The sequence below is a fragment of the Rhineura floridana genome, chromosome 5 (assembly GCF_030035675.1).
Source record: "Rhineura floridana isolate rRhiFlo1 chromosome 5, rRhiFlo1.hap2, whole genome shotgun sequence".
NCBI lineage: Eukaryota > Metazoa > Chordata > Lepidosauria > Squamata > Rhineuridae > Rhineura > Rhineura floridana.
In genome coordinates, this window is record NC_084484.1 from 78377672 (window position 1) to 78392385 (window position 14714).

Consider the following 14714-nt stretch of genomic DNA (forward strand, 5'->3'; position numbering starts at 1 on the left):
ACTGTCAGGTTGCGCCCTGCAACCCGATGCTGGTGGGGATCATGGAGTGGGAGCTCTACCTTCCTAGTCCCAGTTGCAGGGGCCCTTGACCAGTGACCAACCTGGCCACCCACTGGCACTGGGCCTGTGTTTTAACACTGAGAAGAAGGCATTTCCAACACCAGTTGGTAAAGGAATCAGCTTCTTTGAAACAGCCTTTGCCAGACAGAACTGTCAAGGGTCAGTCATGTATCTGAGTACTATGAGAACACTGGATGGTAACAATGACTAAAATTGATTTCAACAAATAAATTAAAACTAAATCTCCAACAATGTGAATTAAGGCTATTCAATTAGTAGATCTAACTTCTTTAAATTTTTGAGTGATCTGGCCTCCAAAATAGGTGACATTATCAGGGAAGAATGCAAAAAGACAATACCTCTAGTTAAAAAGAGAGAAAGACCTCAATGGATGACTGAATAAACTCTTTAAATGGTTAGGGAGAGAAGGAAAACAAAAGCAAAGGGAGATAGAAACACAGTCAGAACCCTAAATGCAACAATACAGCGAACAGTACATAAGGACAAAGAGAAAGATTACAATAGTTACTGTATAGAAATTGTATAGAAACAGAAGAGGACAACAAAAAGGGTAGAACAAAAGCCCTATTCCAAAAGACTAGAGAAATTAAAGAGAAATTTAAACCACGAGTAGGGATGTTGAATAATCGACAGGGGAACACAGTGATTAACTCAGATGAAATAAAAGGAAGACGGACACTGAAGAACTCTATAAAAAAGATGCCAGGATGACAGATTCATTCATGGAGGAACCATATGATGAAGAACCAGAAATTTTAGCATGTGAGGTAAAAGCCGCTCTTAAAACATTTGGAAGAAACAAATCACCAGGAACAGATGGAATACCAATAGAGTTGCTACAAGCTACTGAGACTGAATCTGTCCAAATGTTGACAAAAAATGTGTCAAGAAATATGGAAAACTAAACAATGGCCCACAGACTGGAAGCCTTCAATATATATATCCCAATTCCAAAGAAAGGGGATCCCAGGGAATGCAGTAATTATTGAACTATTGCCTTAATATCCCATGCAAGTAAAGGAATGCTCAAGATTCTACAACAAAGGCTCTTACCGTATATGGAGCGAGAAATGCCAGATGTCCAAGCTGGATTTAGAAAGGGAAGAGGCACCAGAGATCATATCGCAAACATACATGGGATAATGGAACGGAGCAAGGAATTTCAGAAGAAAATCACCCTGTGCTTTATAGATTACAGTAAAGCCATGGACTGTGTAGATCATGAAAAACTATGGAAGGCTTTAGAAGAAATAGGGGTGCCACAGCATCTGATTGTCCTGATGTGCAACCTATACTCTGGACAAGAGGCTACTGTAAGGACAGAATGTGGAGAAACTGATTGGTTCCCAATCAGAAAAGGTGTGAGACAGGGGTGTATTTTATCACCCTATTTGTTTAATCTGTATGCAGAACATATCATACGGAAAGTGGGATTGGACCACGATGAAGGTGTGAAAATTGGAGGGAGAAATATCAATAATTTAAGATATGCAGATGATACCATATTTTTAGACGAAACCAGTAATGATTTGAAAAGAATGCTGATGAAAGTTAAAGAGGAAAGCACAAAGGCAGGACTACAGCTGAACGTCAAAAAGACTAAAGTAATGACAACAGAAGATTTATGTAACTTTAAAGTTGACAATGAGGACATTGAATTTGTCAAGGATTATCAATACCTTGGCACAGTCATTAACCAAAATGGAGACAATAGTCAAGAAATCAGAAGAAAGCTAGGACTGAGGAGGGCAGCTATGAGAGAACTAGAAAAGGTCCACAAATGCAAAGATGTATCACTGAATACCAAAGTCAGGATCATTCAGACCATGGTATTTCCAATCTCTATGTATGGATGTGAAAGCTGGACAGTAAAAACAGCGGTTAAGAGAAAAATCAAGTCGTTTGAAATGTAGTGTTGGATGAGAACTTTGTGCATACCATGGACTGCAAAAAAGACAAATAATTGGATGTTAGAAAAAATTAAACCAGAACGGTCACTAGAAGCTAAAATGATGAAATTGAGGTTATCATACTTTGGACACATCATGAGAAGACATGATTCCCTAGAAAAGACCATAACGCTGGGAAAAACAGAAGGAAGTAGAAAAAGAGGAAGGCCAAACAAGAGATGGACTGATTCCATAAAGGAAGCCACAGACCTGAACTTACAAGATCTGAACAGGGTAGTTCATGACAGATGCTCTTGGAGGTCACTGATTCATAGGGTCGCCATGAGTCGTGGTCGACTTGAAGGCACATAACAATTGTCTTTCGGCCCCTTGGCAGTTGTGCTCTGGGGTGCCGCAAGGTACCATCTTGTCCCCCATGCTGTTTAACATCTATATGAAGCCTTTGGGAGCGGTCATCAGGAGATTTGGGCCGAGGTGTCAGCAGTATGCTGATGATACCCAGTTCTACTTTTCTGGAACATCTGAATCAGGAGAGGCCGTGCAAACCCTGGACCGCTGCCTGGACTTGGTGGTGGGCTGGATGAGGGCCAATAAACTGAGTCTGAATTCTAGCAGGATGGAGGCGCTGTGGGTTGGTGGTTCCCGAGTTCAGATAATTGGTCAGTTGCTTGTTTTGGATGGGGTTGTACTCCCTCTGAAATAGCAGGTTCGTAGTCTGGGGGTGCTCCTAGATCCATCTTTGTTGCTAGAGGCCCAAGTGACCTCCGTGGCTAGGAGTGCCTTTCACCAGCTTCAGCTGGTAATACAGCTGCGGCCATTTCTGGACTGGGATAGCCTGACTACTGTTGTCCACACACTGGTAAACTCCAGGCTGGATTACTGTAATGCGTTGTATGCGAGGCTGCCCTTGAGGTTGGTCTGGAAGCTACAGCTGGTGCAAAATGCGGCAGCGAGACTGCTCACTGGGGCAGGGTATTGCCAACAGGGTATTGCTGCTGAAAGAATTGCACTGGCTGCCCATTTGCTATTGGGCCAAGTTCAAGGTTCTAGTTTTGGAGTACAAAGCCCTATACAGCTCGGGACCAAGATACCTGAAAGACCGTCTTACCCCTTATATACCCAGTTGATCACTGCGCTCTGCAGGTGAGGGCCTCCTGCAGATACCATCTTATCAGGAGGTTCGTTCTGTACAACATACGAAATGGACCTTTAGTGTGGCAGCACCTACCATGTGGAATTCCCTCCACTTAAATATTAGGCAGGCACCATCTCTGTTATCTTTTTGGCGCCTTTTGAAGACTTTCCTCTTTCAACAAGCCTTTTAAGTTGAGACTTATCCCAGTCTGCTTCTGGGTTGAATTGCTTTTCAATATGCTTTTAAACTTTTTTTAAAAGATATTTTTTAACCTTTTTAAAAAAAAAAAAACTTCAAAGCTTTTTAAAGAAATGTTTTCAAAGTTGTTTTGTTTTAATGTATTTTAATGTCTGTTTTTATGATGTTTTAAAGTGTTTTTAGCGCTTCTGTTTGCCACCCTGGGCTCCTGCTGGGAGGAAGGGCGGGATATAAATCAAATAATAAATCAATAAATCAAGCAATAAATTCCAGCAGGTGCTGGCTTTGACCTTTAAAGACTTAAACACCTGGAACTGCATATATATCAGGAATTGCACTGGTCCATAGGAGCACAGCTATGACTTGTGTTCCACTCCAGAGGCTCTCTTTCAGGTCCCTCTGCTGTATGAGATAAAGAAGGAAGATACCTGGGAGAGAGCCTTCTTGAGCATGGCACTCAGGATATACCTCCTAAGAAAAGTATGCCTGGCTTCCTCCCCCGTTTTTAGTGAGATGATGAAGACCATGCTATCTAAGCAGATCTATTTAGAATCTTGGTTTTATTGTTATTTTTGCTGCAATTTTAAACTGCTCATGGGTTTTGCTCATTAGGTTTTTTTTTAGATTGCATTTTTACCTTGTTTTGTATTATGTTGATTTTATGTGAGCCACCTTGTGAATAAATAAAATGAAAAAAAAGGTGAATAAATAAATAAATATTCTGGTAAGCAGTATAGTCCCCATACAACCCTAAAACCTGGTTTACACACAGTTTAACTGGCATAGTCAATTGGATTCTACTCAAGAAGAAATTCATCATGAAAGAAGTCACCAACAACTGAACGTTTGGGGGTTTTTTTTAAAGAACAATGCTGATAAATTTGTTTTCTATTTCTTGAAATTACCATATTCAAGTATATACCAGCCTATCCACATCCAGACGGTCAGTAATGCAATTAGAACATCACTCCTTAAAGCCAGTTAGCTACATTATCTTTTAGGTACTGCAAAATAGCATGATTCACAGTTTTGGTAACTTGATGAAAAGGGTGTTAAAGACAGACAATAAGAATCAGTGTCTCACTCCTGCTGTTATACATTAGGCACATCATCATTATTATTCTTGTAATTTCCGTGTGGTAGAAACAACCAAAGAAGAACAGTTGTCCTCCAGAATACAAGAGTGGGAAGAGAAAGCACTCATGGAAAACTGTGACTAGTTCTGAAGAGATGGGATCCAAAAGATGCTGGTTGGCAGAGCGGAATTAGAGGCTGAGTGGGCATCTTGTGGCTTTGACTGAATGCCAAATCAGAGGAAATCTAATGAGAGCTCCATCCTCTGATGGCTGCCTCAAAGTTTAACCATACCACAAAGACAAGAGACAGTTCTAATGGGCTGTGCAGCTAGAAAGCAAAAACATCCAGTATACTCCTACTTGATGTCAAGCTAGAAATGAAAGGAAGGAACAAGTAGAGAGACTTTTCTGTGCCATAAGCTTAGGATACCCAAATAATGATGCACCTAACATAGCATGATAAGAGTTTAGTATCTGAACAAGTTTGATTTTGCATTTGTTGCTCTAAGGGAAAGAAAAAATTACTCTAAAATGAAATCCAGATTTTGAAGTACATATAATGTAAAAGACCTTAGAAGTGAAAGTTTTTATTTGAACACAACTATTTCTTTTGAGATTTACCTTTGTGATACACCATCAATGTAAAAGTTGTTCTCATCTTCATTCTGCAACCTCTCTTTTCTTCTTCTCTCAATGTCATGTCTGAGATCATTTGGATCTTCTAGAACTCTCACAACACTCTACAGAAATAATAAATGGATAATAAATTATGGAATGATGCATCACACTTTTCTTTTTCTACATTTTTCTTTTTAGCAAGGTAATTATTAGAAGTAATAAACCAATAAAATAAAGCACTTCAAAATTTAGAGATTAGTTAGTATCACAAATTAAGTCATGACAGCCAGTGTGGTATGGTGGTTTAAGAGCAGGGACAGCCAATGTGTTGTCCTCCAGATGCTGCTGGACTCCAACTTCCACCAGCCCCAGGCAGGATTGATGGGAGCCGTAGTCCAGCAACATCCAGAGAACATCACATTGGCTACCCCTGATTTAGAGTGCTGGGGCAGGACTATGAGGACTCAGGTCCAAATCTGCATTCACAACCAAGCACTCTTTCTCTAGCTAACTCACTCACAGGGTTGTTGTGAAGGGGGAAAGTGTGTGTGTTTGTGGGGGAAGAACAACTGACCCGTCCTTGGGATCTTTGGAGGAAAGATGGGATATAAATGTAATTAAATAAAATTATCAGTTCTGTACAAATTATTTCAACGAAGTCCATCACTAAACCTTGAAAAAGTAAAAGCGGTATAGAATGACTACAAACACGTGATATTATTGTCACTGAAAATACACTTTCCTTCCATCAAGAAATAAAACACACATACCTGCTCAGACTCACATGGAACAGCTCGTTTATTCTGAAGTTCTGCCAAAGACATATCGATTCTCCTGATGTAGTGAGCATGTGATTCAGCATCAGCAAGAGGGACAAATGGAAGCAAGAAAGTTAACTTCAATAGACAATGAATTCTACAAAAATACTTGCGTAATACATCTTTACAATTATGGAGCTGCTAGGAGTTTTACGTTTTAGATTCCATCTCTTTTGCTTGTGGTTCAAGAATGCATTGGATACAAACCATTTTGAAATGAATTGAAAGTCCTGATGCAGCTGATGTTAGTTGTAGTCCAAAACATCAGTAGGTTATCAGGTTGAAGAAGATTGATATGGACTATGGCAGCAATGGGGCCATACAAAAAAACAGAGGCCAGGAAATTTAAGTACATGGGAAAGTCATGTCTTCTTGGTCACATTAATATTCCAGATAATGCCATGTATCAACCCTGTGTTTGGTTTATCTTCCTTTTCATGCAATTTATGTCTTTTGGGATTGAAAAACCCAAACTGAGGCTCAAACTGAAATCATTACTCAACAAAAAATTCCCAGAACTAACCATGCAATTCAAGCCTATGTATGTTGGATTCTGTAAGCTAAGGCTTGACAACTGCATTTGGATGATCAAATCTTGGCTTAGTAAGCCAAGATACGAATGAACTTCATGCACCCACATACAGCCCTTTTGCTCAAGCAAGCTGTCGCTAATCATAGTTCCCATTACATCTGAACCAGGAACTATGGTTAACGGCTTTCAAACAAGCCAGGATACAGAAACAATCTTCAAATCATGGCAAGACAGCCCTTCCAAGTAGGCAAAGAAATGTTCAGTCAATTGACATGTTTTCTTGAATAAGATTTTTATTGGTTCAATGCACATTTATTTTACCTGTGAATTTCTGGATCTGAATGTCTTTTAACTTCATTTGCCACTGGTTTATCTTGTAATTTTGAGAAGCGCTCATGTAAAGTGAGATCAGATGATTTAAAATAATTTGCTGTGAAGAGGACAAATGAGGGGGGAAGCTAATCATTACTGCCATTTCAAAATTCTAAGTGCTACTGAAACTAACACACTGAAAACAATGAATAGTTATGAAGTTATGTCCGCATGGCTTTTTATCTCTAAAGCCATACATCTCAAAAATAAAAATTGTACTAGTAGCATACAACAAGCTACTATTCTGTCTAAGGATATAGATTCAGCCTTCTGCAACCATACAATAACTCCCTGAGTTCTCAAGGATATGCCCCTCTAATGATATGAGCTACATTATTTACACCTCATAATGCAGAAAGATCAAATCGATATTTACTCTTCATAAAAAATTCAAAATGGGTAACGTCAAAAGATATAAAATATACATACATGAGTTCATTTTCCCCTGAATTAAAGTGTACTTCTATTAAGTCAACCACAAATGGCCCATATGACAACTTTATAAATATAACTATATTTTTGTTCAGTCTCTCTTAATTTCAAACTGACTTTACATGTAAGGTATGATACAGGTACAGAGAACCTCAAGATTTGCAGAAGTATATGGTTTTTAGGGGAAAAACTCTTGTGGGGAACTCTCTTCCCTCCACCACCTTGCACAAAAAAAGCCCAATGAAGACTGAGCATGCCACAAAATGGTGACTGACCACTGGAAAATCCAGGTGGAAGTGAGAATCCCACATGTCATCCCTAATTTAAAGAGTAGGAAATAATATTTCCAGGATTCTTGGCTGTAACATACTAATTTCTCATTATGAAATCTGCAAATCTCATTATGAAATCTGCAAATCCAGCATCATTAAACATTAATTATTATCGCACAACTCTGTGCAATCTACATGATGTCACATCATGGGTTCCTTGGATTCATAACATTCATAGTAATTTGATACTACAAATATACAGACTAAACCACAAATCATCTGCTTGTCTAACACTTTGTAACCACCTTTAACTTGATGGATAATTGTGATGATTTCCTGAGCAAATTCTTTTGATGGGTTTTGTTCTACCTTCTGTGTCACAGATTTTATATGTTCAAATACTGGATGGAAACTTTCAGTTTTTCTACCCACAGCTACTAGATCACATGATGTCTGCCTCTCCATGATATGGCTAGATGCACTCCTGGAATAAATTTAGACATGTTTAGAAAAATATTCCCTTAAATATTGAACATATTATTAACAAGACATTTAAAATATTATTCCAAAGAAAAGTGAAACTAACTACGTGACTCATTAAATTTTATGATTTTAAACATTTATAATTACATGCAATAATATATATTACTTTGGTATCTAGAACACTTCAAATCCTTACCTTATTCATAACCAATTCACACACAAATATTAAAACAAAAAAAGACAATTCAACTTACTACAATGTGCTTTAAATCACCTTACTCAAAAATTAAGGCTGAGCAGAAATGCTGAAGACTTTTTGCAGATACTACCTCACCCCACATGACAGTCCTCACTTCTCAACTTTGCACTGTTATTAAGTTTGTGGAGGAAAAATGCAGTCCAGTCCTCTAGCCCTTCACCACACCAGTACTATACAGGGAACCACTTTAACAGATCAGCTGCTGCATGCATCTGCTTTCTTATTCTGCTTAGTTAATACGACATCATCATGTAGCCAATCAGATCTGAATGGCTATGTGACATTATTGTCTCTAGGCAAAGTAAGGATTATTGAAAAATAACAATGCCCAAGTAGCAGCTAATTGGATCTCCAGCAAACCAGTGCAGAAAAGGCAAGCTTCCTTTTTGTGCTGAAAATTGTGAGCCCCAAACATTTCGTTCAACCCTATCAGAAATTAGTATCTTAGGAAGAAGGCCTATCTTTTGCATATGGCACACACTGTCTCCCATCTTCCCTTTGTAATCCTCTACCTTTCCCATTCTGGTGTGTAGTTTATCCAAGGAAGAGGTTTTCCTTGTATCATTGCCTTGGGTGCATGAAATTCCACTGCATTTTAAACTGCCATACTTCTCATTCTTTAGCGTTTTGGTGTCTCTGTTGTGCTGCTAGAGACCACCTGCAGAAAAGTTCTTCTTTTTCCCATCTGATAAGCTTACAGCAGCCTTTCCCAACCAGTGTGCCTCCAGATATTGTTGGACCACAACTCCCATCAGTCTCAGCCAGCATTGCCAATGGTCAGGAAAGATGGGAGTTGTGGTCCAACAACATCTGGAGGCACACTGGTTGGGAAAGGCTGGCTTACAGCATAACACATCACAAGATGTACAAACACAGAGTCTCACACCACAGATGTTGAACCTTTTGTCCTAGATGTTAGTGACTGCAACTACTGCTTATACGCCAGGATCCCAAAATGCTCAAACACACACCTAGAGCAATTATATGGATGCACACGAATTGTGAAAAATTTTCCTTCCAAATATAGGTTCTTGCACCCCAAGCCCCTCCCCCTGCCATGGCATGCTGGCCCTGTCACGTAGCAGGGTGAAGTAACCTGTTAGAGATGGCACCATGGAAGGAGGAATAAATGAAGTAAGGAATTGTGGAAGGGGTTGCTATTTGTCTCAACTTCAGACAGCAAAATGTACTGGGCCAGCACCAGGTTTCTCTAATCTTCTGGAACAGTTTTTCAGGGTACATGAGGGACTGTAGACAAGCAACGCCCCAGAATGCTTGCGGAAGGCCACATGCAGCTCTTCAAATTCCGGCCATACTGTTTACTTTACACTAAATAACAAATACATGCTTGCTAGCAAAATGCATCATCATATTATAAACAATTAGGTATCTCAACCTCCATATAAAGAGTTTAGGAACTTCATATTAAACACGAATATTTCTATTGGAATAAGAAAACTTGACAAAAACACCTAATATACCTTATCATATTTTGGCTACTACTGGTTTACTCAAAGCCAGCTGAACAGGGATTTGAACACTGATCTCATCTACTAACATTACTATCCTATGAAACGCTGCAAACTTTCAGGGCAGGCAGGGTATGTCAAACTCCACTTATCCAAGGAATTGCAACTTGACATTCCACAGGTATTGACAACATTTTGCTACTCAGCTAGACTGTGCTACTCCCTACAGTTCCCTGAAAGCTGGGCCCTAGCAAGGACTACTACTAGTACTGGTCAGGTGCCCAATTAACATTTCCTGCTTCTGGCAAGCAGTAACTGCAGCTCAGGATTCCTCAGCTCCTCTCTAGCAGGCCCAAACACTCTTAATTCTGCTTACCTTGGTCTCAAGTGCCACAGCCTTCCTTGATCTACATTATGGACTGCTACTTTACATAATTACATATGCTTGGCCTGCTCAACCACATACACACACACTGCACAATGCCATTTGGATTCTGGTCACTGAACTCAATACTACCATGCTATATTGATCAAGTGACTTGACATCTTTAATACATTCATAACTATGGAAATCACTTAACAAATGTGAGAAGATAATACCTGTACTTATTTATGGTTTTCTTCATATCCACTTTGACTGTGAGTTTTTCCTTCCTAGTGTCGCCATCAGACACTTTTACATCTGAAATTTTGTGATGAGTGTCATAGTGGTGACCACTAGAACAATCTTTTCTTCCCCTAAAATCCACTTCCTTCTTTATTCTTTCCTTATCTTTTTGATCAAAGGATAAGATATCAACATCACGTTTGTAAGATTTAGTACACAAATCGCAGCCTGTTCCTGAAATATATTTAACTGATACTTCAGTACGAGGCTCTTCTACCTGGCCAACTCTTTCACTGTTGTAGTAATTTAAATATTTGCTATTCCAAGTTTCTTTGGGATAATTATACTTCTTTTCTTCCACCTTCATATATTTCTCTGCTCTTTCTTCAGAAACGTATTTTCCTCCATCTGGATGCCTATGACGTTTCTGACTATAGTCATATGTCATCTTTGTTTGACAACTATCACTGTACTCCTTTACAACAGGCCGATGGGTTGGAAGATCGATATTTCTTGGCTCTCCCTTTGCTTGGTTGAGTGTAGAAGAATGGTCTTGCTTCCACTTGGAATTACTTGCTATTTCTTTATCATCATACCTCTCCATTTCTTTCGCCCTTTTAGATGTGTGCCCATATTCTCTGTGTTCACGATCTTCAGGATACCTGTGTTGACATAAAGTAGTTTATACTTGCAGTAAGGAAGAAAATGAGAACTTACGTATGCAGAATGTTGGTAAACACAGGCTTTATGCAGAACGTGTCACCCCATGATCCCTCAAGCCACCAAAGAGAGGGGGAAATTATGCTCCTTTTATATACTACCATCAACAGGATTAATTTTAAAAGATACAATATTGCTCTACCACCAGCAGCCCACAATTAAACTATGTTTTATTCTGTTAGAAAAATGTTTTTCAGGGTAGAAATCTTCAACTATAAAGGCAATTGACTTTCACTTGAGGCTTTACGCCATTAAAAAAAAAATCATTAAAACAGGGCAATTTCTCTACCTCTTCTGAAAAGAGCTCCTTGGCATAAATTCATTAGAAAATCTTCGAGGTGATTGAATATACTTGTCTTCTTGTAACTGGTGGTGCCTCAAGTTATTTTCATTCCACTTCCTTTCAAACTTACACGAAGTCCCTAAAGGCCCAAGGAAAGTCTTTGTCTCTTTTATATTTCCAACAGCTTGGGTATCTTCGTGCATCTCTCTGTCACGTATTTTGGACAGATAAAAAGAATGATTATGTTCTTTGCGGGACATTTCTGAATGTCTGGGAGGAAATTGGTATCTTCTAATATTTTCATTCCTTACTGGTGAACGTGTTCTACAAGGTTTATGACTATGTATATCTTCTGAAGGGATTCTTTTCAGAGTTGGTGAATATGACCTACATTCATAAAGTCGGTGGTGGTTAGTTTCATGTGATGCATATCTAGAATTGATTTGTCCATGTTTCCCATCTTCCATTCTCCAAGGCATTGGTTTCTTAGCATCCTTCCAGAACCTTTTGTATTCACAGTCATAATTAATATCATTATGCCTTTGTCTGTTGTGTTCCTGATTCCTGAAGGCAGGCGACAAAGACCTACATATAAACACACAAAAACACAATTCAATTTTAGCTAACGTAATACAACTTTTGTTTGTGAATCTGAGACTGTACTGCAAACAGTGTCAAAACGTCTTTGGCTGAAATTTCCCACAGTAGTTTATTTTATCTAGCAGATGGGGGTGCAGACAATGTGACTTGCAGCTCCCCTGCAATAAACATATGAAACAGGTTCCTGTATGCAGATCTTCACCATTACACAGATAGGAAGTTCCTGGGAGTTGTGTACATGAAGCTTGCTCCGATGAAATGAATTACATTTATTAAGCCTCTACATTCAGTCATTCTGATCTCATTCCATTAGATATTATCACTACCAAAACTAGTATTATCTCAGTGGAGAAAGGAGAGAACACTGCACTTGAATTTCTGTGTATCAATCTCTTTCACAGTGGAGACCTAAACATGTTTACTTTTAAATGTTATTAGGACTGCAGCCTTACTCAAACACTGAAAAATTCCTTTCTCACAACACCATATAATGCTCTCTTCTAGCATGTTAAGTGAAACTTGGATGATCCATAGAAAAATGTGAGCATTTACCTTCGTTTCCATCTTGGTGATCTTGATCGTGATCTAACCATCTTTTTGTATAAATTAACCTCTTGGAGCTATAAAGAAAATATAAAAAATGACTACTTAGTAATAACTACTTAGTAATAACTAGGATCTGTTACAATTGAAATAGATGGAATTTAAAAAAATTAAAATGTTTAAGCAATATCAGAGTATTTTTATTTTCAGTTAAAGCTCTTTGATTTTAAAATGATTAACCACACCATAGGAATATAGACCAAATGAGACACTTGTATAAGCTATTACTTTACAGTGAAGTACTGGCAATTTGCAAACTTTATTTCTATAAGTTAGTGCTGATGGGCTGGCATCCAGCTGATGTCCTCCTGTTAACAAAAGGCTCTTGGTACAGAGCCTTCTGTCAGCAGGACAGGAATACTGGACATCTGGGGCAATTCCCCTTCCCCTCTATAATCCCCTTCCTCCCCTCCCCCCAAAAAACCAAATCTGATCTGTAGGGTTGGGAGACCTTTTAGAACAGTGTGGAAGGTGGCACAAGGAACTAGAGGAAGAGGAATCTCAGAAGATCCCTGAGACCCATGTACTGCTGATGGAGGTCCCACTGGATCAAAGAGCCTTTTGTCAGCAGAGGGATGGCAGTTGGATACAACCAAGTATTTTTTTCCTCAAGACCTTAATCAATGTTATTTACTGAACAGCAGCACACACTCAAAAATTGGAGTCCTGCTAATACCCCCCACTCATATTCAGTTTAATCAGCCCTGGCAGATGTAGGGCAGTGATGGCAGTGATGGCAGTAATGCTGCAGTAAACCAACACACCCTTGCTGACATATGGTGGACCACTGTGCATCTGTTCGTTGCTCATATTCTTGCAAAGAATGTCAACTTAAGTAGACCTTGATCACATGTTCTCAAGAGTACAAACCCAAATCTCTTAACAGAGCTGAGCTATGCCTTAACTCAGAAATGGACAACTTTCAGGCCCTCCAGATGTTACTGAGCTACAACTTCCATAACCCCCAGCCATCATGGCCAACGGTTCCCCTCACCTGCCTGAACTGTTCAAGAGATGAGAAAGCATTCTTACTTTCTCTGACACACAGTGAACCACAGTGTTTCTAGTTTTAAAAAGTAGATCATGCAAGATTGAATTTAGTCTACCATTGAATGCATACTATCTTTGAATTCGCAGAAGGCAAGACAATTCTTTATGATCCCTATCCAATATTACTTGTATAAATTACTTGCCTAAATCAAATATTTGGGGGGGGTGGACTTCAGAGTTATTGCCTTCCTAGTCACTCAGGCTCACTACCTTATAATTATTTATTTGCTGGTCCAAGTCATTTTGCACTAACTGTATTCTATAAAAAAGTCACAATACTTTTTTCACTTGAGAGCTAGCTACTAGAATGTGCTCTTAATTCAAGACTGCCCTTGAAGGCTATTCAAAAGCTTCAGCTATTGCAATCCTGGATGAGGTGAATCACTGGGAATATGCAGGGTACAAACTGTGGTGTCAAATGAAAATGGACTGCCTACAAGTTGATCCCAACTTATGGCTACCCTATAAATAGGGTTTTCATGGTAAGCAGTATTCACAGGGGTTTTTCCATTGCTTCCCTCTGAGGCTAGTCCTCCCCAGCTGGCTAGGGCCTACTCCGCTTGCCACAGCTGCACAAGCCAGCCTCTTCCTTATCCACAACTGCCAGCTGGGGGGCAACTGGGCCCCTTGGGACTATGCAGCTTGCCCACGACTGCACAGGTGGCAGGGTACGTAACCCCTGAGCCACTCACTGTGGGGGTGATCTTTAGCTGGCCCTTGACACCCAGGAGACACGAGCGGGGATTTGAACTCACAGACTCTGGACTCCCAGCCAGGCTCTCCTCCCCACTGTGCTATACCAGCTGTGTGGTGTCAAATAGGGATGCATGAAACTAAGTGGGGGAATTATGTTGCTCATTCTGTCCTCTCAGTTCTTTGCAAAATATTTCTGTAGAGATTAATTGCCCAAAGAGAAATGCAGCCAATTGTATATGGATCTCCATTCTTTTCTGCCTTATTTATGAAATCCTGGTCTTCAGAAATTTGTCAAGGGTCATTATCCACAGGCTGACTCTAATGTTGAGCTTCCCAGGAGCCAAACGAGAGTCATGCTTTTTGAGCTGCTATCTCTTAGAAGTCCAGTTTGCATGTCACATTAAACATTAATTTAAAATAAACCAAAAGTGGTTTGCCTGGTGCCTCAACACAAACTTCTCAGCAGCAGTGTCACTGTGAGTTACCAGGATAAGAAGTGA

General features: G+C 39.5%; 1 protein-coding gene across 3 annotated transcripts in view; it reads right to left on the reverse strand.

Annotated features, from left to right (window-relative positions):
* The window catches only part of BCLAF3 (BCLAF1 and THRAP3 family member 3), a 65619-nt gene that overhangs the window by 31146 nt on the left and 19759 nt on the right, over positions 1-14714 (reverse strand). For all 3 annotated transcript variants that reach the window (XM_061627268.1, XM_061627269.1, XM_061627270.1), the window contains exons 2-8: positions 12418-12485; positions 11272-11850; positions 10256-10924; positions 7750-7928; positions 6690-6798; positions 5789-5852; positions 5022-5140 (exon numbers count right to left, since the gene is read on the reverse strand). In XM_061627268.1, the coding sequence (XP_061483252.1) occupies positions 5022-5140; positions 5789-5852; positions 6690-6798; positions 7750-7928; positions 10256-10924; positions 11272-11850; positions 12418-12458 (1760 nt within the window). In that variant the 5' untranslated portion in view covers positions 12459-12485. The remainder of the gene's footprint in view (positions 1-5021; positions 5141-5788; positions 5853-6689; positions 6799-7749; positions 7929-10255; positions 10925-11271; positions 11851-12417; positions 12486-14714) is intronic.